Consider the following 24,212-nt stretch of genomic DNA (forward strand, 5'->3'; position numbering starts at 1 on the left):
GCACAAAGAAACAAATAGTTTTTGCATATGAAATGTCCAAGAGTTGTTACAGTCGTCCTATGGGATTGCTGAATCCAGTTAGTAGGCTGCCTCAATAGTGCCAGAAAACGGGGTGGTCATATCCAAAGACAAAAATCTTGTTTCTAAGGGACAGCATCACTAGGTTTGTGGGAAATTATCACCACACAGGTTCAATCTTTTTTAATACATTCATTTTTACTTACTTGGGTTATTTAATTGGTCTTTAATATCTACTTTGTGTTCCTTGTAAAATTTTATGTCATAAACGGTCCGCAACTGAAAGAAAGTTAAAAGTTTTTTTATAATGGATGCTGATCAGACAATAATTCTAAATAATTGATAACATAATTTTTTATAGTATTTAATAGTTTTTCTTCCATTTTAACAAAACTGCTGCCTAGATTCCAAGTTAAATGTGAAGAAATTATGTTTTATACAAGATTCAAAAAGAATTGCATTACCAGTGCTACCTCTTAAAGGGAACCTACCACCACAATTCTACCTATTAAGGTAGAACGGGTGGAAGGTGGATGTATGGGACGTGAGGATAATCCTCACGTCCAGCTATCTTTTTGAAATCTTTGTTGCCCAAATATGTAAATTTTGTAAAGCGGCTACTGGGGCGTGGAGTAGCCGGGCATGAGGCTACACGTCGTAGGTACTCCACGTCCCGGTAGCATCTTTGCTGCTCCTACCCTGAGATCTTCGGCTTCCTCATAGCTGCGCGCCCCCCATCCAAGAAGCCAACATACTGTGCATGCGCAGAACGCATGTCCGGCTACTCCACGCCCCAGTAGCCGCTTTACAAAATGTACATATTTTTGCAGTAAAGATTTCAAAAAGATAGCGGGGACATGAGGATTTGCTCTAAAAAGGGCTATCCTCATGTCTCATACATGCACCTACCACCCGTTCTACCTTTGTAGGTAGAATCATGATGGTAGGTTCCCTTTAAGTTTTGTACCCATTAAGCTAACCTGAGCAGCTGCACTGCTTCCAATATGCCACCAATATGGTCAGAACTGATAATGTCACAGTCAGCGCTATCATCACCATCTTCCACCTGCTCAAAAAAAGCTCTTCAGATCCTGACAGAAGATGTAATGGTTTCATCAGAGGAAGAAGAAGACATACACGTTTCAGGAAAGTCCACACACAGCTTGCTGGGTGGGTTGCTAGAATAGTGGTCAGGTACTTCACTGTTTTGAAAGTGAAGGATGAAGAGGAGTTTTCCTACCAGAAGTGTGACAATCAGAGCAGCTCACAGGCATCACTGGATTGTGGCTAAGGAGATGCGGTGGAGTGGGAGTGTTCTTGCCTCTTGCCAGTTTGTGCTTATGCAATGACACCAAAACTTGTCTGGATAGTCAACAGTGAGTGCCTAGATTCAAAGTTAAATGTAAAGGTTGCAAGGATAACGCTACTAGGATAGCGTAGCATCCTTCATTCTACCAAAGGCAGAAAAATGAGAAATCAAACTTTGGTGTAAGCACTACTGGCGGAGTTTCCATCAGACATTGAGAGCTCAGTGGCAATACAAGAGGAGGTAATCGCCAACACCACAGGGCCACTAGCACCACCTCGGGAGGGAGAGTTTGCATGGCTACAACCTCAACCTCTGCCAACAATGGATACTGCACATAGTACCAGGATGCTGACTGCGACTCACATGGTGGAAGATTATCTGGCAACATGTCTTCTGGCACTGAAGGATGGTCCTCCCTACTCAATTTGTGGATGGGAAAATTGGACACAAAAATGTCCAGATAATTGTATAGAAATTGCCCTCTATACCGTGGAGGTGCTATCCTGCCCTGCAGTAAGTGTACTATCAGAGCACATGTTCAGCACCTTCGGAGATGTCATCACCAACAAGAGAATCCGCCTGTATACAGCCAAAATGGACATCCACACAAACCAGTTATGGATCCCACATGACTTGTCTTTGCGAGGTCCTGGATGAGTGGTTAGAGAGTCCAAATAATTCAAATTGTGCATACACAGGATTTTAATGACAGTGAAAGAAAGCTTTGATGTTTTCCCATTCCCTTTTTTTTACCGCTATGAGAATAATTTGGCCTAAATACACAGAACACCTTTAACCTCAATAACATTAAGAGTATTTTATTGTTTTTTTTTATAAAGTTTTCAGTTTAAACATGTTTCATTTAGTTTTATTTACTTGTCAGGGCAACTACCCTGTTATAAACTATATTTTTTAACCATCTTCCTCTTATTACCTCTATTTTCCAGCCATTTTAGGTGGTACAATTTGTGCTCTCTTTGACTTGAGTGGGGTTCGTATTCAGAGTCATGTTCAGTGTCAAGTCCAGGTCCAGAACCAAATTTTTCCTGATGTTTTGCCAAACCCAATGAACGAAATTTTGACAAACCCACTAATTATAATACCAAAAGGAGTTATCTAATTTCGGGTACTGGTTTAAAAGTGAGAAAATGATACAATATCTTAAAGGGAACCTGTCAGACTGACTCAGTCTGACTCAGCTCAGCAACACCTAGTCTCTTCATTATAATAACCCACGCACAGCAATCTTTGGACTTGTTTACCTAAAATTTGCTATTATAGTCATCACTTACCATATAGAAAAAGTTGAGATGATCAGTATCAGAACAAAGATTCTTCTTGTGGACGTAGTATTCCACTGTCACCGTTTGATCAGAATCACATTCCAGTTCATTTGCTTCTCTTACCATAGAAATGTGGCTTTCACTTTTGGAATAATAAGGTCTAGCATCAGTTTGATCTTCTACATTTGTATCTTCATCATTTTCATCATCATCATGTAGAGGTGACAAAGTAGCCTTAAAAAAAGTGTTAGAAATAAAGGTTTGAAAGACGCCTCAATTCTGTCCATGTAGTATCCAATCCCTTGCAGTTTTCTCATGGAAGTTCCAGATTAATTTATTTAAGACATCTACGTCTACATGAGGTAAGAAGCGGAGAGAATATGTTTTACTGAAAGCATTGAGGGAGACAAAAGAAGAGAAGTCAATCTTTGTGATTTTGCAGGCATATTTAGCATTTCTGGAGCCCCAAGCGATGTAAAGTCTTTCTACACCCATATTCTACAGCTCTGTTCTGAATGGATGAGCTGGTTCAGCTTAAAGTTGTGTAGACAACCTATGAAAGCCACTTAATTTAGAACTGGAATGATACTAGTCAGCGTCCCACTTTTTCCCATTCTAGGAGAGTCGGCTGTGTCCCTCCATGGTGTGGAAACACCCTAAGTGATTGCATGGGTTTCTTTGATGAGTAAATCTGCCCCTCATTTCTCTAAAGTATATTGTAACTCTTAATGCAACTTTGACTCTTCAACTTTGGAACAACCACAAACACTGGGGAGGTTCATTATGGCTTTTCCGTCCATTCTCTGTTGGAACTCCCTCTACCCACCAGTTTTTGTGCTTCTCCGTTCCTCAAGCAGGAGCAGGTGGGAAGCAGGGCAGGTGGAGGGTGTGCATACAGGGGAGTGTCCGAGTTTGCACCCATATCCATTTAGAGGCCAGAGCCTCTTAGTAGTTACTGGCACCGGACTGCCAGCTCGAGGAATTTCAAAGATTGGTTGTGAGAACGCCAATCCTAATTCCCCCACTAGTAGAAGGTTTTTATCCCTCAATAGGGCTACATCACTATAAATATGTTGTTAACCTTATTCCGTAAACTGTTATGCCCATATTTCATAAGTGACTGGATAGATTTATGGGTTTAAGCACAAAAATAAAATACGACGTTCATGGAAAACAACTTTCCACTAAATTATCCTTCTTACCTTTACAGTCATAAATTTTTCCCATGTTGAGGTGTTTAGAGAAAAATGAGCTATCCCTTTCTCATTTGTTACCACCGTTTTTTCTGGCTTACTAGATGTTTCTCCACTTTCCCATTTTAGATATAGATAAACGGCTTTATTAGGCATGGGCCGTTCTTTCTCGTCAGTCACTGTCACCTGAAATTATAGAAAGGAAATGGGTAACCAGAACATTCTTACATTTACTGTTTATTTATAAGTTACAAATTTCCTAAGGTGAAGCTACACCAACCAGCTTCTACTTAGCTCTTCACAGTGTCGGACTGGCCCACCAGAGTAGCAGAGGATCCTCCGGTGGGCCCTGGCTCAACCCAATACTGAACCCCTGAGGTCCATTAGAAAATAACACAATTTGAAAGATGCTAGAGTATATTTCTTGGGGGATAAGGAAATGTGGGCCCCCAAATTAATTTTCTCTGTTCGGCCAAAGGAAACCCAGTCCGACACTGGCTCTACATTGTTCTACATTTTAAAGAACATCTACCACCAGCATGAAGCTTTGTAAACCAAGCACACATTGAGATACTGGTGTGTACCCCCTCTGTATGGTTCTATGTTTTTTTTTAGCTTCCTATGCCCTTATTTTTAAGAAAAAGACTTTATCAATTATGCAAATGAGCCTGAGGGGCTCCAAGGTCCGTTAACACCTTTGCATAACTTTAAAAGCATTTTTCTGTAAAAACAAGGGCATGAGAAGCTAAGAGAATAGCAGATCCTGTCAGAGGGGGCACACACCAGTATGTCAGTGTGCTTGGGTTGCCATCCTTGATCCTGGTGGTAGATGTCCTTTAATCTTCTTGTGAATTTTACACAATAAGGATCACTTTTAACCCCTACTTTGAAATTTTAATCAGTTGTATTGCTGTTTTTGCTCCTATAAGATTCAGCAGTGTGGATGGACACTTCATGGTTCTTCTGTGCTATAAGATGCAGTGTGCTGACACTGTGCTTAGATTATCAGGATAAAAGGTTTATCTAGACTTTTATTTAGCTTCTGAACATTCTACTAATATCTGACACATAGAAAAAGAAAGATGAGACAGATCAGGCTCATGAGATGGATATAAGACAGTGACACACTCAGCTCTTATACCTTACCTATAAAACACACTTAGCTCTGCTATGTCACCCCCTGCCCTCGGATCCAAAGCTCATCCATAGAGCTTCAGTCTCCTCTCCATGCTGCTGCTGGACAGGAAGTGCCTGTGTCTGTAGTGATCTCTGCCTCCTGAAGTACAAGAGAAGCTGTTCATGCCACAGGGATCTGCCCGACCATAGTCAGGAGTTTATGGTCATATACAGCTTCAACCAAAATGTAAACACCAGGACTGATAGAGACAGGCTAGAATCTTCCCGGTGCTTGCAAGTGCATGTCTTGCGACACATTTGTAAATGTTAAGTCCCGCGCGCTGTCCGACGGCCCGCACCCCCGATTTCTGTTGCGCGCAAGCCAGCGCCGATGCACCAAAATCCGATTACGTGCACCAAAATCCACAGGCAATTTGGTGCAAAAATGGAAATTGTCGGGAAAACCGACGAAAATGAGTCAGATGAACCCTAAGTAAATGAGCCCCATTGTGTTATTTTGTTGTCCTGAGTATATTTAAGAATTTTGTCTTTGTGGGAATACCCCTTCAATGGCAGGTGATGCATAGTTGCAGCCATGCTATATGTGTTTGTGTTCTTTATAATTTGATATCTTGTGTTGATGGTAAGCTCCTCTTTATTTTAAAGAAATACAGACCCTATTGTGATGCATAATACGTTATTTATGTATAAAATTTATTTTATGTGAGATATTTGATATTATGTGAAAGTTGCAACCTAAAGGTGTATCCCTTTTTTGCTTACATAAATATGAGCCTTTATTCTATGGGAAGCCTGAGTGATGACTTTTTATAATGGCTAGAAGAACCGACACCTCAATATGGACCCAGTGTATCATCCAGGTGGTTTGTCTTTGGTTTAATCTCCAGGGATCAGGACTTTGCTGTGTCACAAACACAAAGCCGCTACTTCTTTGAGCAGTCCCAATGTAGTTGACTGGTGGCTTGGGCAGGTCAGAGTAAGGAGGTCCAAAGCATGAAAATAGTCAAACAAACCTAAGATCATGGCAATTTGCAAACAGACATAATTCTATAAAAATAGCTGGAGGTCGTCAACGGAGCAGAATCACAGAACAGGTTTGTGGGGAACACTCGAGGTCAAACAACAGATAAACGTTCAGAGTTTGGGAATGCACACAATCACAGAAAGCACACAGATTATCACATTTACTGTAAATCTACTTCACTCTTAGACAAAAATTTAAGGACTCGACCTTGGTCTCATGAAACTGCCAGCGCTAGGGCAATACTATTATTGCATTCACCATTTTCTCCTTACCATGTTATGATATGGCACTCCTTTCTGATAAAGATATACATCTTTAGGAAATGAAATAATTTTATGCACGTTCACTTTGATCCTGACTGTTGCCTGTTCAACATGACCTGAAAGAGAGAAGAGGCCGCCCATAGTTTGTAAATTGGATTAGAACTTACATTTCCCAAATGTAGATGAAATGAACTTGTTTTGTACAACTGTTTTGTATTGAACCAACCCCTAGATCATGGACCAGTCGTATAAGAAAAGTTATCATGTGGCTCTGGAAATAGTATAAAGAAAACCGAATGGGGTAGATTTATCAAAGTGTCATTGAATAAACAGTCTTATTCATATTATTTGCCAGATAATTCATGTTGGATTATTAATCTAGAGTCATCTTAGACTGCGGGGTCTACTTTAGAACAGCTATTAGAGACCATGTCCTTTTTCAGAAAAATTGTAAAACAGCCTAAAATTGGTCTAAAACACTTAACAAAATACTCCAGAATTCGGGTGTGGACAGATGGATTAATCTCCCCCATTGATTTGATGGCATCAGAATTTTTTACCTGTTTCATCTTCTGTCAGTGATGCTTTAATTTCCAAAGCCTGATGTGATTTTGAGAAATTGAATAATCCGAGATTGATATCTTTTTTCACGCATCCTTTGCTGTCGGCCTAAACGTAGGTTTAAAAAATAGTCCCATTTAAAAACTGAATTTTTTTACCAATGGTTGGGGTTAAGTCAGCTCATAATTTTCTTACCTAGACCAATCTAGACTTCTCCTCATATTATTATTATTTATTCATAGAGCACCGTTAATTCCATGGTGCAGAACATGCAATAAGGGATTCACATACATTACAAGAAGAACAAATGCAAGTTCAAAACTACAGTGATTAGAGGACAAGTGGGAGGAGGACCCTGCCCGTGAGGGCTTACATTCTATGGGAAGGTAAATGAAGTCACAAGGTGAGGGAGCACAACAGGGCAATTATTGCGTGCTGTAGACGATCCTGAACAGGGTTTTCAGGTTACGTTTGAAGAATTGGAGGTTAGATGGAAATCTGATCCATTGAGTGAAGCTGAAGGTTCTGTATGGAATGGAGATTACATGGGGGAAGGTATTGGCTGATGAGTTCAGAGATACACGGAGGGGAAAACTTGTGGATGACTTTGTAGGACATGTTTAGTATTTTAAATTGAATTAGCTGTGCAATGTGTAGTGGAGAGGCTGGCGAAGAGGAGAAGGGAGGAGACAGATGGATTAGCTGGGCAGCAGAATTAAGGATAGATTGGAGTGGTGTTAGATAGTTTGCTAGGAGACAACAGAGAAAAATGTTGCAGTTGTCCAATCAGGAAATGATGGGGACTAGTAATTTTGTGGACTCTGTATAAAGGAAGGGTTGGATGCGAGAGATGTGTTTCAGATGGAGGCAGTTGTAGTAAGGGCCTGTATGTGAGGCTTAAAGGATAAAGTAGAGTCAAAGATGATACCAAGGCATTTTTAGGGACCAGAGACATGAATTATGATGGAGGGAAAGATTATGAGTTCTGTTTTGTCCATGTTAACTTTTAGAAAACGGGAAGAAAAGGATATGGCTGAAATACACAATGGAATTCTGACGAGATGAGGGGAGATACCTGGACCAGAAATATGAATCTGCATAGGAGTGGTATTGAAAGTCATGCGACTTTCCTACGTCAGCGGTGTAAATGGAGAAGAGTTGAGGTCCCAGGACAGAACGCTCACCGTTCACTTGGAAAGGTATTAAGAGATCCAGGAGAGGGACGGGTCAGTAATGCCAAGAGAAAATTGCATCTTCATGGTAAATTTAAGAGAAGGATAAGATACAATTTAGTGGACAATCTCTTTGAAATTTACCTTTCTACTCTTTATGTTTACAGAGGGGTTCTCTTCATTGCCTTCACTGCTGGAGTCTGTACTGCTCCATCCATGCTTAGAAGAGATAGAAATATCCATGGATCCTTCTACCGGCTTTCCATAAGTGTATCTGGAAAATGAAGACAAATTACAAAACTGATGTTACAAAGTTTCAAAGTTTTTTCCTGTTTTTGGCATCAGGCTACTGATTTGCATATTACATCTATACCCAGAATTTTCTATAAATTAGTCTAAAAGGACTGTCTGCTATTGATGTAATAATACTGCTGCTTGTCTTTATGTTATTTCTAATAGAAATAGAGTCAGAATCCGTTTTTTTCACCATGTTGGAATTTTGTCCAACGTGTTTTATCCAGTTACCAGAAGTTTTGCTTGTTCAAATGATTGTTCTCACTCACCACAGATAAAAAAGACAGGTGAGACATTTTATATTTAGTAGTCTGAACACTGGTCTACTCCTTTTTTGGCTGTTTTAATTAATTTACACCACACCCACTGTCTCCTGTAGATTTCTCTAGATGGAAATCAGTTAACTTAGCAAGATGGACAGAATGTCCTTGTCTGTCCTTTCAACATCTCTAATTTTGTCAACAATGATGTTGGATTCCTTGGAACACAAACTCCGAAACTCTTTGCCCCGCAGCACCATGATGTAACATGCTGTTCTTTTTGGTCTTTTTGGACACACACTGTTGGGGCTATACAGGGAGCCAGATGCTTTAACAACACCTTTAAGGATGTCATCTGGTCTGCCTTAAAGGGGTATTCTCATCTGGGCATTCACATTTAGTTTCAGTAATCTGCCATATTTAAACATTTCTTTAATTGGATGTTATTAAAAAAAATGTTCCTGTGTAAAGATAATTTCTCATAAATGTAGTCATGTTGTCCCTTAGAAACGAGATAGCTTCCTCGCTTACGACCACCCCACACTCTGGCAGCGGTGGCCAGACATGCGCTATTGAATCCTGTTTGACCTCCTGGATTCAGCTATCATTACCACAGGACGGCTGGGGGACATACAGCCGGGTGATCCATATAGAAAAACTTTTTGTTTATTTGTGCAATCACTCCAGCAGAGGTGGTCGTATCCAAGGACACAGTCTCGTTTCTAAGGGACCATATGACTACATTTATTAGAAATTATCTTTACACAGGAACATTTTTTTTAATAACATCCAATTGAAGAAATGTTTAAATATGACAGATTAATGAAACTGAATGTGAATGGCCAGATGAGAATAAGTCACCTCATAAAGCTTATATCTAATCCAAAATAAATAATCCTGCCGGGACAAAAATCCTACCTGCCACAGATTTCCAGGTGAAAGGATTTGTCTGTTGCAGCAATAACTGGTGGGGAATTGATATTAATCTCAAACCTTTTTAGCACTGAAAGATAAAGAGATTATGATCTTTTCAGTTTTATATTCTATGGCAACTTGACCTATAAAGATGATGTATAAATGTGATACTTCAACATTGTGATATAAAAGTAGTAGGACTATGACTAAGGCCCATTCCACACTTGTGAGTGTGATACGATGAACTCACATCACACTCGCAACGCATGCTGCCGGGAACGCACGGCCCGAACGCTGCACACCGGGAGTGAACTCAGCATGTCAGTTCACTCCCGGTGTGCAGCGTTCGTTCGGGCCGTGCGTTCCCGGCAGCATGCGTTGCGAGTGTGATGCGAGTTCATCGTATCACACTCGCAAGTGTGGAACGGGTCTTAGGGATGGACAAGTCAACTAATGGAACCAGATTTTTTGTGTTTCTTAGTGAAGCAATGGAATATATTGGAACCTCCACCCTTTGTCCCTCACCACCTTGGGAATTTTGGGAGCCTCCACCATTTACCGTCATCAATTACTTTTTATTTATACAATCAAGTCAAGAAGAAGTGCCAGAGGTCAGGTGGTGTAGGCAGTGTCTGTGAGCTCCATAAAGGTGAATGGAGCAGAACGGAGATGCACGGCCATCTGCTCCGCTCATCTCTGGGAGCACCAAGGGGTCCAATGGAGATACCTGTGGCCCCATCGGAACCCCCCGTTCTTGTAACTTATGGGGGTCTCTTCACTGAGACCCCCAATGATCAGCATGTTAGGCCCAATCCTATGGATAGGGCCTTACTTGTTTCCCCTTTCACTACCGTATAAATAATAAGATATCTATAAGATATTTATAAAACTTACCGTATTCCTCAACAGTAAACTTTTTCTCACAAAGAGTCGGTAAGTGAATGAGATAGTCTCCAAGCATGACCTCATCCGCTAGGTGAAAGCTCATCTCTGCAAATCCATTGTCCGTAGTCACATTCAACCACTGTGCTATACGGTGCTTATTTGGACCCTGTTAGGATTTAAACAAATGTTGAGGCGACATATGAATTACAGAAATTGTTTGTGTACTATGTGTTTGCAGAAAAAAAATGAAATATAGGAAATAACAGTAAAATGGGAAATCTGTGTGTTAAAGGTGTTGTCCTCCTAAAGCAAATAATTGAGATTGTTTGTGAAATGAGAACTTATACAATTATATACTAACTACATTAATTCCTCATAGTTTTTTTAAAAATATCTGCTTGCTGTCATTCTATAGTGAGCTTCATTGTTTACTTCCTATGGATAAAAAACAGTCCCTGATCATGTGATGTCACACAGATGCACAACACATTATATACACATTATTATACACAGCTCTGATTACTCTCTATTATATAACGAGATGTGCACCTGTCTGACATCACATGACTAGGGATAAAACGGGCCGTGCACCTGTGTAACAGCACATGGCCAAGGATATAATGAGTCGTGCACCTGTGTGACATCACATGACCAGATACATAATGAGCTGTGCATCTGTGACATCACATAACCAGGGAAATAACGAGCCATGCTCCTGTGTGACATCACATGGCCAGGGATATAACAAGCCGTGCACCTGTGTGACATCACATGACCAGGGATATTACGAGCCCTGCACCTGTGTGACATCACATGACCAGATGTGACTGATGCATAGCTCTTTTTATATCACATAACCAGGGATATAATGAGTTGTGCACCTGTGTGACATCACAAAACCAGGGATATAATGAGCCATGCACCAGTGTGACATCACATGACCAGGGATATAACGAGCAGTGCACCTGTGTGACATCACATGACCAGGGATATAATGAGCCGTGCACCTGTGTGACATCACATGACCAGGGATATAACGAGCCGTTCACCTGTCTGACATCACATGACCAGGGATATAACGAGCCGTTCACCTGTCTGACATCACATGACCATAGACCATTTTTTTAATCCACAGGTAGTAAACACTGGAGATTTTATTAGACTTTTTGTATATTGGAAAATTGTATAAGATTTATTTATGCAAGCAATGCAAATTATTTGCTCTACGTAAGCATCCCTTTTAACACCCCTTTCATAGCACAATAGTACTGTTTAAAGGGGTTGTTAAGGTTTCAGCAAATAATTGATATATAGTAATAATTGTGTAAGGAAAAAGTATTCCATTTTTTCAATATACTTTCTTACAGTTCTCTAGATCTCTGCTTGCTGTCCTTCTATAGAAAGCTTCTATGCTTACTTCCAGTGGATAGAAATCCTTCCATGGTCATGTGATGTTACACAGGTGTGCAGCTCGTTAGTATCTGAGAGTATTCAGAGCCGTGTGATATAACGAGCCGTGCACCTGTGTGACCAGGGTCAGATTTCTATCTACTGGAAGTAATCATAGAAGCTTTCTATAGAAGGAAAGCAAGCAGAGATCCAGAAAAAATTGATACAGAAAGTATATTGGAAATTTGTATAACTTTTCCTTACACAAACCATATAAATTATTTGCTGCAAGTGCACAACCCCTTTAAATGTTTCTTTAGGACATGGTATACTTGGATGAGGGCACAGGGATAGACTTACTTGATACTTTACTAATGGGAAATACTTACTATTATTTTAATCAAAGGAAACTGAAAAGAAAAAAAGAAAGATTATCATATTGTTGGATTAAACAATGCAGATTCATCATTAACCCCTTAGTGATCAAGCTCATTTGCGCCTTGATGACCAATGCCTTTTTTTCGAAATTTTTTGTGCAACCTTTTCATCACGTTTTATTACATTTTTTATGTGATGTAAAATGGGGTGAAAGTTGCGTTTTGGACATTTGGACGTTATTTTCCGTTATGGGGTTCACCATAACATTTTTTATATTTTGATAGATCGGGCATTTTGAGATGCAGTGATTCCCAACATGTTTGTGATTTTTACTGTTTATTATGTTTTATATCAGTTCCAGGGAAAGTGGGGTGATTAGAATTTTTAGTTCTTTTTTATTTTTTATTATTTTTTATTATGTTTTAAACTTTTATTTTTTACTATTTTTTTTAGACCCTTTAGAGTACTTTACCCCTAGATGGCCTGATACAATATTGCATTATATGGTATTTTTACACAGTATTCATTACAATTGTTACATTGCTCATTGTAACGACACTGCAGAAGCCAAACAGCCTCAGGTCTGACGAAGACCCAAGGCTATCATGACAACTGATCGCCGCTTCCTGATGACGTCCAGGGGATCAAAGATGGCTGTGCCCACACTTCGGAAAAAGTTAATTACCATGATTGGTGCTAACACCAATTGCGGGTATTAGCGGTGGGTGTTTGCTGCAATATTCAGCAAACCCCTCCATTGTATGAAGAGGGCTCACCCCCTGATTGGCATGTATTGTGTAGAGGGTGAAGAGGTTTAAGCAAGTAATGGAACAAAAGAGAGAGGAACGAAGCCTGAGAAGCTGAGCAAGAAGAATAGAGTCATGCTTTATATACAAGTGATACTCATATATTTATAAAAAAAAAAAAACTTTTTCAAATGTGGAAGTACATTTTAATGTTTTGATCTCATTAATATTATCACATGGTTTTCATAAACTTACTGTTCTGTCTGAAGGATGAAAGTTAAGGTTCATAGAGATCAGCCGGAATCTCACTGAAATCAGATATTAAAAAAGGTAGGGAAAAATTCCAAGTTACTTTGGTGATACTTTATGATTTACAGTCTTACTGACCAATACTCATCAATTGGGATTTCCTATCCATATTCCTTCTCTTAATACTAGGGCATTTTATCGTTCTGTTACAATGACAGTCAATTTCTCAGTATTTTTTTGTTAATACAAATTCAGAAAATCCTCCGGCACGATGGTTCTGATGCAGTATAAGTCTTTATTGGAGCTTAAAATCCATATGCATATCACAAGAAGTATGGGACTGACGCGTTTCGAGTTATCCGCTCTTAATCATAGATTGTTAATAATCTTACATCACTTACTGCACAGTAAAATATCAGCTATATTTTGGATCTTACCCATATCACTGGGTTTGTAGGAGAATTTATGAGTTTGTATAACGCACAAGTCTGACTTTATAAGAAAGACCTTCTTGTTATCATCTACATTGATGTGATCTCCATGTGCAGTCACGTGAAGCAGCCATTGGTCATAAGTGTCTTTTATGATGGGAACCTGTAGGAAAATTTTACATTTTTTGTTATTGTTTCTCTATTCTTTGAAGCTTTGACAGGAAAGTTGTCCTGCAAACACAAGTTGTTTTTGGTTGCTAGATATGCTATTGTCAATCAGTTCCATTGCAATGAATGGAACTTGTCTGTGTATCACATACAACCTATGATAAACCTTTGAACCCAAACCACTGCACCATAGCCTGAAAGGGCATCTACCACCAGCATGAAGGACAAATGAGCCTGAGGGGCTCCAGACTCCCTAGGTGTTAAAAGGGTTTTCCCAAGAAGTAAAGTTAGGCCCTATCCATGGGATAGGGCCCAACTTTCTGATCAGTGGGGGTCTCAGTGCTGACATCCCCACAAATCGTGAAAACGACGGGTCCTATGGGGTCCCGCGTACCTCCGTCAGGCCCCTTATCGCACCGTCAGACTAATAAAGTTCGACGGCTGCACATGACCGTTCTGCTCCATTAATCGCTATGGAGCTGATGGAGATTGGTGATCGCAGTCTCTGCAATTTCGTCGGCTCCATAGAGATTAATGGAGTAGAACGGTCATGCGCGGCCATCGTGCTCCATTAGTCTGACAGAGCTACGATCACTGATCACTGATCAGAAAATTAGGCCCTATCCCATGAATAGGGCCTAACTTTACTTCATGGGAAAACTCCTTTAATGGATCCTGGAGCCCCTCAGGCTTATTTGCATACAGTCCCTCATCCTGGTGGTAGATGTCCTTTAAGCTGAACCAGGGATTATTTAGTCCTATATTTCAGGAGAAGTAGAGGTAGAAGCAACATCTGCCATATGAAAGACCTTGTACGTTTATGCACTTATACTTAATGTTTTAACACAATTTACTAATAAAATCTATTACTATTATTTTTTAATAATTTGTAATATGGATCATTGATTTCACATTATGTATATGTGTATACTGACCCTAAGGGAATAACACTGGAAATGATCATGGTTCTCAGGAGCCTCAATCTTATGCTCCGCCATAGTGTGAACTTCATTGTCTTTCTTCAGCTCTATTTTAAAATGAACCTCCCCCTTCAGATCACGGAAGGTCACGCAGGCTTTCTCCTCAGCCCCTTGTGGAAGAGTTCTTGGGACAGTTATCAAATAATGGCTGTAGGGAAGCAGAAACAGAGATTTTCTAATAATGCAGAATTCAGAAATGAGAAAATATCTAGAATCATTATTGCGTAATACTCAAAACTTTTTGCTATATACTCAAAACTTTGCACTGTCCCCCTGGGCAAAGAACATTTAAATCCTCTGTAAATGCAAAATTTATAGGGTTTCCTGACCAAAAAAATGTACAGACTAGGTTACCAGTAACAGATAGTGAGATTCTGATCCCAGACAGATCAATTATTAGAAAAGTGGCTAAACCAAATCATTTGCAGTAACCTGGTCTGACCTCTAGGCAGTGCTGTCTGCCTCCCGTTCTATTCTCTGCTGGGGTGCTATTTGTTAGTCTCCCTCCAATCTAATATGGAGGATCTAATTTAAAGAGAACCCACCACCACGGATCTACCTGTAAAGGTAGATCGGGTGGTAGGTGGATCTATAGGGCTAATCTTAAGGGCTAATCCTCACATCCCCGCAATTTTTTAACAACTTTTATTCCCCTAGTATGTAAATTGGCTACTGGGGCACGGAGTAGCCGGAGCTGAGGCTACACGGCGCGGCTACTCTACGCCCCAGTTGCCTCTTCGATCTTCCTACCCAAAATCTTCGGCGCGCAGCTCCTCATCCAAGAAACCTGCCATCTGCCCATGCACAGAACAGCAGGCCCGTGTCTGCGCGTTCACTGCTCCGAAGCCTCTGTAGCCTCAACTCCAGCTACTCCACGCCCCAGTAGTGGCTTTAGAAAATTTACATATAAGAAGAATAAAAGTTATTTAAAAATTGCGGGGACATGAGGATTAGCCCTTAAAAGGGCTATCCTCACATCCTATAGATCCAACTACCACCCGATCTACCTTTATAGGTAGATCCGTGGTGGTAGGTTTCCTTTAAGTATAAGTTTTAAGCTCAAAATCCCCTTTTAAAGGAAATCAATATGACCTAAGCATACTTACATGCAGCCGTGTGCCCCCTGAAATAGGATGTGTTTTTTATTTAGTTGGTATTGGATGATTTTTGTGTGAATAGGGGCTTTAAAATATGTAAATGAGCCTTAGGGGCTCCTGATTCCATCACACAATCCCCTTCTATCCACATTGGCTTCGAATTATTCACACCTTTGTTAGGCGCTTATGCCTGCCTCCTTCCCTCCCTTCACTTGCCAGAGAGATGGTAACGACTGTCGGAGCCAGAAGAGGCTTCTATGACATACACAGGAGTAATTCCTTTTTTTTTTTAATTAAGCCAATCAACAGCTAAATGAACAATGGATCCAGTTTCAGGGGGCACATGCCCGCATGTAAGTATGCTTGGGTTAAACTAAATCCATGTGGTTGATTTCCTTTAAGGCTGGAAATTGGTTGGATTCAATAGTCACATATATTACAAATATAAATTGCACAGGGTAATGCGGGTTACTTCCACCAACTACCCTGAAGGATTTCCCACTGCAAAGTCAGTCCTAGCCTAAGGACAAAGTCTTGATTATTCCTTTAGTATTTAAAACATTCGGGAATATTCCATAATGTTTATTCATCTAAAAATAATAGTAACTTAAAAGTACTGATTAATATCTTACGGTTCTGGTGCTGAAGCGAGGGATGAGCTAAAGATACCCAGGTACACGGGCACCAAGAGAAGCCACATGTTGGACCACACGTCACCTGCACCGAGTCAGGACAAGGGTTTCCCTTATAACTGCAGGAGATAAAGGAGGATCCATAAGCTGGCCGGAGATGACCCTGAAGTCAATAAACTGTGGGATTGTCTTGGCTAAGGACCATATTTTCAGGACATCACATTGTGGCGGCTTATTTGCTGTGGAGTGTGTGTAGATGGACAAGGGCCAGTAAACATAGCTACACACTCCGCGGGAGTAATAAGGAATATATGGATTCAACGCTGTACTGCAACTTGCAAAATGAGGCACATAATCATTTTGTCTTATATTTGTTATTTATCTGCTTGAATGGTTTATTAACTTGGTGATTTACACTTTTTTTTAAAAGCCATTGTGATTTTCCTTCCCTTTTTATTATTATTACACCAGATAAGGGATTGATATTTTGTGGAACATACTGTTCGTTTAAAAGCAACATTTACTTTCCAGAACATGCATGAAGAGCCATTGTAGAAATTATTTGTATGTTATTATGCTGTAAAGGAAAAGTTTTATAAGCAATTCTTGTAGAAATGTTTTAAATTGTGTTTGTGGTTTATTTTAAAGTGGTCCTGAAATTTCTTCTTAGCAACGCTGTACGTGAGCTTTTTATATTTAGTTGGCATAGAAAGTGCTATGCAGGCCGAAGAGATGAATAAACTAATATGCTACTAAAATGACAATACAAAGCAAAGAAAAAACATGAAGAGAGGTTGCATATGCATCAACATTTGCCCACACTCGAAACACACTCGAGTCATTCGAGTGTTGACAAACTTCCAAACAAAGGGAAAAAAATCCAGTTCCCAGACAATGATCGTGAAACATACTGTAAATCCTTTATTTCAATGATCAAAAAATGGGGCCCAGAGATTGTAACATCTGATCTTCCACCTTCTTCCCCTGCACCCACATCAGATGTACTACACGAGCACCACGCCATTTGTAATTCCATCATTTCAGGTACTCCAGACAGCAATACAACATTATGTAACTCACATGCACCCTCCACATTGGTGTTGTTATGGTTTTACGAGCACGATGAGAATAGTCAGTAAGCATTGCATCTGGTAACAGCCAAGCAATGACACAATGGGTGAAATGTATCAAGCCTTGAACACCAGTCTTCTGGAAATACAAGGCATAAAAATATCATGAATGCTGGTGCATGGCCATGAACGTTTTGCTGATTTTACACCCTACCTACCCGCTTTTTAAAAATTTAGTATAGCCTGAACACTTGACCAGGTTGTAAGTAAAAGCTAGTCCAGGTCTGACCAGAAGATTGGAACATCTTAGTAAGTTTCCATGCACACGACCGTCTGGGGGGCGTATGTACGGTACATATGTCCTCCATAGACGGCAATGGTGCCCGGGCTCTGTTCGGTATGGTACGGCTGCTATTTTCTATGGAGAGGGGCGGAGGTGAAGAGCGCTCCTCCTCTCCCGCGCCGAGCCGAGCAGGCATTCGTTCATGTGCATGAGACCTTATTCTGGGTTTTGAGGAGCAGTTTTGATAAATTACTGTAGCCCATAATGTGTTTCTTCACATTTGTAAGACTGTTTCCTTCTATTGGTTCCCTGCAAGGCGTTCTCATACTGTAAAAAAGTGTGATTGCAATTTTTTTTCAAAAACCAAAATAAAAAAAACGATTAAAAAAAATCTATTTAACTTTGATGCCAGGGGTCACATACCTGGATTTTTATTGTTGGCGAGATGCAACCACCACACTGTCAATGTCTCACAGATCGAACATGGATGTCTAAAACCTAGCCTTACAAATTACTATTCTTCAGTTAATATCTATAAGATCTATAAGATCAAGTGACATCTTTATATCTTGCGTTTGCTTATTTTTAATATTTCGTCATGCTAAATAAAGTTTTTCCTCTAACCTTTAGGTTAATATTTACCAAAAAGTCAAAATTTAATACAGTCTGGCCGTTCTCCTATCAGAATGATGCAAGCTGTGCTTTAGATGTCTGATCACACATGACTACATTTATGGGAAATTTTCTTCACTCTGTTTTTTTAATAACATTCAATTGAAGAAATGTATATCTATCTATCTATATGTATATATATATATATATATATATATATATATATATATATATATATATATATATACATATATATATATTAGAGACGGGCGGATTTTCAAAAATCCGAATCGCCGAGTTTGCCGAATTTTCCAACAAAATTAGATTCTACCCGAATCGAATCATGACGAATCACATTAAAAATCTGATATTTCCTGGCTGCAGAGAGCCTGTAGGGTATTGTAGTACGTTGTGCTATGCTTAAATATGCATAGGGAGCGCGGTTTGGGCTTCAAACAATGCTGTGTTTTAGTATGACACGCACATGACAGCCGCCGCTCTTAGAATCGCTTTACTCTTCCATGTGCACTTACATAGGCCAACTTCACCAAATAAGTGAATCAGGAACGCAGCCTGACAAGGTAACGTCTGTGCCAGCTTGAAAGGACTAAGCTGAGGGCCAAGATCCCACTATAACATCAAAGAGGCAATTACAGACCTGTAAGCTTAACTTCCATTGTGGGGAAAGTATTGGAAGGGTTAGTAAAAGACTACATACTGGAGTATGTGACATCAAATAGAATAATAAGTGATAGCCAGCATGGGTTTACTAAGAATAGAAGTTGTCAAACTAACCTTATCTGCTTCTATGAAGAGGTGAGCAGATGCCTGGATGGAGGAGCAGATGTGGATATTGTGTTCTTGGACTTTGCAAAGGCATTTGACACTGTTCCTCATAGACGCCTGATGGGTAAAATTAGGGCTATTGGTTTGGCAGAAATCATTTGCAATTGGATTGAAAACTGGCTGAAGGATCGTATCCAGAGAGTTGTGGTCAATGATTCCTACTCGGAATGGTCACCAGTTATGAGTGGTGTACCTCAGGGTTCTGTGCTTGGCCCACTACTATTTAATATATTTATTAATGATATAGAGGTAGGAATTAATAGCACTGTGTCTATTTTTGCAGATGACACCAAACTGTGTAGTGTAATACAGTCTATGGAGGATGTTCATAGGCTGCAGGGTGACTTGGACAAACTGAATGTTTGGTCATCCACTTGGCAAATGAGGTTTAATGTGGATAAATGTAAGGTTATGCACCTGGGGGCCAATAATCCAAAGGCAAAATATGTCCTTGGGGGAGTAAATCTGGGAGAGTCCCTTGTTGAGAAGGACCTGGGGGTACTAGTAGATCATAAATTGAATAACAGCATGCAATGTCAATCAGCTGCCTCTAAAGCTAGTAGGATCTTGTCGTGTATCAAAAGTGGTATGGACTCTCGTGATAGGGATGTAATATTACCCCTGTACAAGGCACTGGTTCGGCCTCACCTGGAATATGCTGTCCAGTTCTGGGCACCGGTCCATAAAAAGGATGCCCTGGAGCTGGAGAGGGTTCAACGTAGAGCCACAAAAATGATAAGGGGTATGGAGGGTCTTAGTTATGAGGAAAGATTAAAACAACTAGATTTATTTAGTCTGGAAAAGAGACGACTACGAGGGGACATGATTAATTTATTTAAATATATGAATGGTCCATACAAAAAATATGGTGGTAAGGTGTTTCAGATTAGATCAAATCAAAAGACGAGGGGGCACTGTCTCCGTCTGGAGAAAACAAGGTTTAATCACCGGAGGCGACAGGGCTTTTTTACTATGAGAACTGTCACTCTGTGGAATAGCCTGCCTCAGGCGCTGGTCACAGCAGGGACAGCAGAGAGCTTTAAGAAGGGTCTAGATGCCTTTTTACACATAAATAACATTGATGGTTATGTTATATAGAATTGTTTCCCCTAAATCCCTTCCTCATCCAATCCCCTCCCTCCCTTGGTTGAACTTGATGGACAAGTGTCTTTTTTCAACCGTATAAACTATGAATGAAGTTTATACACTGACATCAGATGATTCCATATTACGAATCCACTCCTGCTTTTGGCTATCAATCCTGAAGCTTTTCATTCTTTCTGACAAATGAAGTGAAGGGGAAAACCAAACATAGTGGCAACGTCATAGAGTGGTGGAGGGTGAAAACAGCATTATGGAAATCACAGGGTGTTCCAGAGAGACAGCGGTCAGTTGGCAGCAGCATGAGTAGGCCGCAGAGTGGAACAATGACAAATTATGGAGGTGGCAGCAACGATGTAGGCCACAGAGTGGCACAATGATAGAGCGTGGAGGTGTAGGCAGCAGCATGAGGTCAGAGAGTGGCACAATGACAAATTATGGTGGTGGCAACAACATGGTAGGCCACAGTATGGCACAATGACAGAGTGCGGAGGTGGCGGCACAGCATGAGGTCAGAAAGAGGCACAATGACAAATTCTGGAGGTTGCAGCAACATGGTAGGCCACAGAGTGGCACAATGACAAAGTGTGGAGGTGGCGGCAGCAGCAGGAGTTCAGAGAGTGGCACAATTACAATGTGTGTAGTTGGGCTGCAGCAGTAGCAGCAGCATGAGGCCAGAGAGTGGCATAATGACAAATTCTGGTGGTGGCAGCAACATGGTAGGCCACAGTGTGGCACAACGACAGAGAGTGACACCTGCCACCTCTCTGTCTGACATATTGGTTAATCAACTATGTTGATTTGACACGGATTTCTTGATATCGACTTTAGCAACCAAAAAGAATTGAAATTTGGAGAATACAGAACCCCACAAATGGACGGGATTGCACATGGTCATCTGTTTTTATAGGGATGTGACATCACATAAGCCTGCCGGACGCTGATTACTAACATGTTTGCACATGTGATCGAGCGTGTTCCTTTCTTCTTCCCAGAGTTCTCTGCCCTATGTAACACGTTGTGCTCACGGCCATTTTGCTAATGAAGGGAAAAAAAATTTGTACCCACAAATCACCGTAAACTTCGGATTCGTGCCAAACCGAAGTTTTACTGAAATTCTAAATGAATTCCACTTCATTAGAATCTATTTATTAGTAGTGTCTGAGAGCAAAACTGTTCTAGTTTCCCCTGGCAGAGTTCACCTTTGATTTTCCCATATCAGTTTATAAAATTCCCCCATTGGTTAAATACAAAAAAGACACATGACACATTTTGAATATATATAGTTGAAACCAAAAGTTTACAAACACTATACAAAAACACACATATACAAGTTTTTCTCACTATCTGACTTGAAACATCCAAAGAAACCAGGAAGAAGCCTTTACTCCAAAAGAAACATAAAAAAGACAGAATAACGAAGAAAAAAGACCTTTACTTTTGGAGATATGTCCTCTGGTCTTATGGAACTAAAATGTAACTGTTTGGCCATAATGACCATTGTTAGGTTTGGAGGAAAAGGGGAGAAAACCTCAGAACACCATCCTAACTGCCACACACTAGGTGGCAACATCATGCTGTGAGGCAGTTTTTCTGTAGGAGGGACTGGAGAACTTAACAGAAATTCACATCAGCCAGGCAGATAAAGCTAGGGCAAAAATGGGTCTTCCAAATGGATAATGACCCAAAGCTACTGACAAACTGGTTCCAAAGTGGTTTAAGGATTACAAAGTCAATGTTTTGGAGTGGCCATGAAAAAGACCTGATCTCAATCCTACTCACCCCTTAAGGACGCAGCCATTTTGTACCTTAAGGCTCAGCCCCATCTTTTGGATTCTGACTTGCGTTGCTTTATATGGTTATAACACTGTTACTTATCAAAGTGATTCTGAGATAGTTTTTTCCCCACATGTTGTACTTCATTTTAGTGGTAAATGTTGGATGATAAGTTTTGCATTTATTTACAATAAAAAAGAAAAAATGATGATTTTTTTTTAAATGCGAGATGCTCTACTGGGTCCGTTCACATGATCTCTTTATAGCATACTCATTGGCTGTTTGGGTCTTTTTAACTTGGCTCGTCACCCTGATGACTATACACCCAGACGAAGGTTGTCTATCAGCCGAAATGCGCGTTGGGGTTGCTGCTATCCAGGGGCAACGGTCAAATTAATATTGGTAAGCTACCTGCATTTTTCCTTGGCAACTTTCTTTAAAGTATTGTTCCATTAGTATTCCCATTAGTACTGTCTTGTATCTGTATATAGCCATTGATGCCTACACATACTAACATTGTGCAATATGTTTATATCAATATGATTTGATCTGTTGCCTGCGATGCAACTCTTTTTTTGTGTCCCCTCTGGAGTGGGATCATTTTTAAACCAGTGTGTTATTCTGTTTCAATAAAGTCTTTTATTTTTACTACCACAATGTTCTATGCAGTTATTGTTGGGTTTCTCATCCCTCTTTATCGAGGGCTGAACAATAGGTTTCATCAATTTCTCCTGAGTACCAAGACCCCCCACATGTGGCCATGACTTGTTTATGGGGGCACGGCGAGGCGCAGAAGGGAAGTAACGCCCTGCAGCTGCAAGGATTTTGGTTTTCTCGTTGCCTCCTTTTGTAGGCTGTAAAATTTTAGCTTTTTCTTTATTGGGGCCATGTGACAGCATTTTTTTTGCGGGATGAGATGCTTTTTCCAGTGTTACCATTTTGGGGTTGGTATCCCCTATTGTTGAAAATTTAGGAACTCGTTTTTGAGGGCAGGAGTAGAAAAGCATAAATTCTGTACTGGATTTTTGACTTTTTTTTCGTGTTCGACGTTTAGCCTAATAATCAGGTTATCTTTATTCTATGGGTCGATACGATTACGTGGATACCAGACTTGAATATATTTTCGTAAATTTGTCGAATAAAACCGTAATGTGGAGAAAAATATCATTTTTGCATTGCAGGCATAACATTTTTGGCATAACATTTTAATTTTATTGGGAACAGAGCTGGTTGATAGTTTGTTTTTTGCAGGACATGCTTTACTTTGCACCAGTGTCATTCTGGAGTACATATGTTTTTTTGATCACTTTTTATTGCATTTTTTGTAAGATTGAATAGGTAAAAATTTTTGGTGGGTTTTTAACAGTTTTTTTTAACGACGTTCATCGTACAGGTTCAATAATGATTTACTTTTATTCTACGGGTTGTTACGGACGCGGTGATATTATATATGTGGGGTTTTTGTTATTATTTAGACTTTTTTGGGGTTATATGTCTCTTTATATGTTATGGGGCTTATGGGCATTTATATTGATTTATTACTTTATTTTTTATTGAATAACATTTTTTTTTTACTTTTTCACTTTCTCCACCATGAGATATGAACAAGCTATCATCTGATTGCTTGTTCTTGATAATACTCTGCAATACTTATGTATTGCAGGGTATTAACAGTGTCAGCCTATGCACATGCATAGGCTGGCACTGTGCCAGTAAGATGACGTCACAGACGCCATCTTACTAGCACTGCCAGCAGGCACCTCTGGGGTCCCGATCGGACCCCAGAGATGCCATAACAGCGATTGGCGCTCCCCCATGGGGGAAAGACCCCCCAGAGGCATGTTAGATGCCGCGGTCGCGCTGACAGTGGCATTTAATGGGTTACACACCCGCGATCAGAGCCCACTCTGATCGCGGGTGTCACACTGGGCTGCCGGCTATATGTTACAGCCAGCACCCCGTGTTTGCCGATGCCGGTTCGGCTCCGATCCAGAGCTGAGCCGGCATCATCTCAGCAGCGGGTATATCCGCCACTGAGCGCTAAGTCACTGCGCTCAGCGGCGGATATAGCCGCTGCTGAGCGGGAAGGGGTTAAAAATGTATGGGCAAAGCTGAAAAGGCAGGAGCCAGCAAAAAGGCT

At 40.4% G+C, this 24,212-nt stretch overlaps 1 protein-coding gene across 2 annotated transcripts in view; it reads right to left on the reverse strand.

Moving 5' to 3' along the window:
* Window positions 1-16,497, reverse strand: part of LOC140105714 (pregnancy zone protein-like) — a 39,292-nt gene extending 22,795 nt beyond the window's left edge. For both annotated transcript variants that reach the window (XM_072129741.1, XM_072129740.1), the window contains exons 1-13: window positions 16,385-16,497; window positions 14,611-14,803; window positions 13,514-13,670; window positions 13,083-13,135; window positions 12,093-12,113; window positions 10,324-10,480; window positions 9,433-9,517; window positions 8,105-8,234; window positions 6,788-6,896; window positions 6,237-6,343; window positions 3,813-3,989; window positions 2,620-2,844; window positions 225-297 (exon numbers count right to left, since the gene is read on the reverse strand). In XM_072129741.1, coding sequence (XP_071985842.1) covers window positions 225-297; window positions 2,620-2,844; window positions 3,813-3,989; window positions 6,237-6,343; window positions 6,788-6,896; window positions 8,105-8,234; window positions 9,433-9,517; window positions 10,324-10,480; window positions 12,093-12,113; window positions 13,083-13,135; window positions 13,514-13,670; window positions 14,611-14,803; window positions 16,385-16,452 — 1,555 coding nt within the window. In that variant the 5' untranslated portion in view covers window positions 16,453-16,497. The remainder of the gene's footprint in view (window positions 1-224; window positions 298-2,619; window positions 2,845-3,812; window positions 3,990-6,236; window positions 6,344-6,787; window positions 6,897-8,104; window positions 8,235-9,432; window positions 9,518-10,323; window positions 10,481-12,092; window positions 12,114-13,082; window positions 13,136-13,513; window positions 13,671-14,610; window positions 14,804-16,384) is intronic.
* Window positions 16,498-24,212: the final 7,715 nt, after the last annotated feature.

The sequence above is a fragment of the Engystomops pustulosus genome, chromosome 11 (genome assembly GCF_040894005.1).
Source record: "Engystomops pustulosus chromosome 11, aEngPut4.maternal, whole genome shotgun sequence".
In the NCBI taxonomy this organism is placed as follows: domain Eukaryota; kingdom Metazoa; phylum Chordata; class Amphibia; order Anura; family Leptodactylidae; genus Engystomops; species Engystomops pustulosus.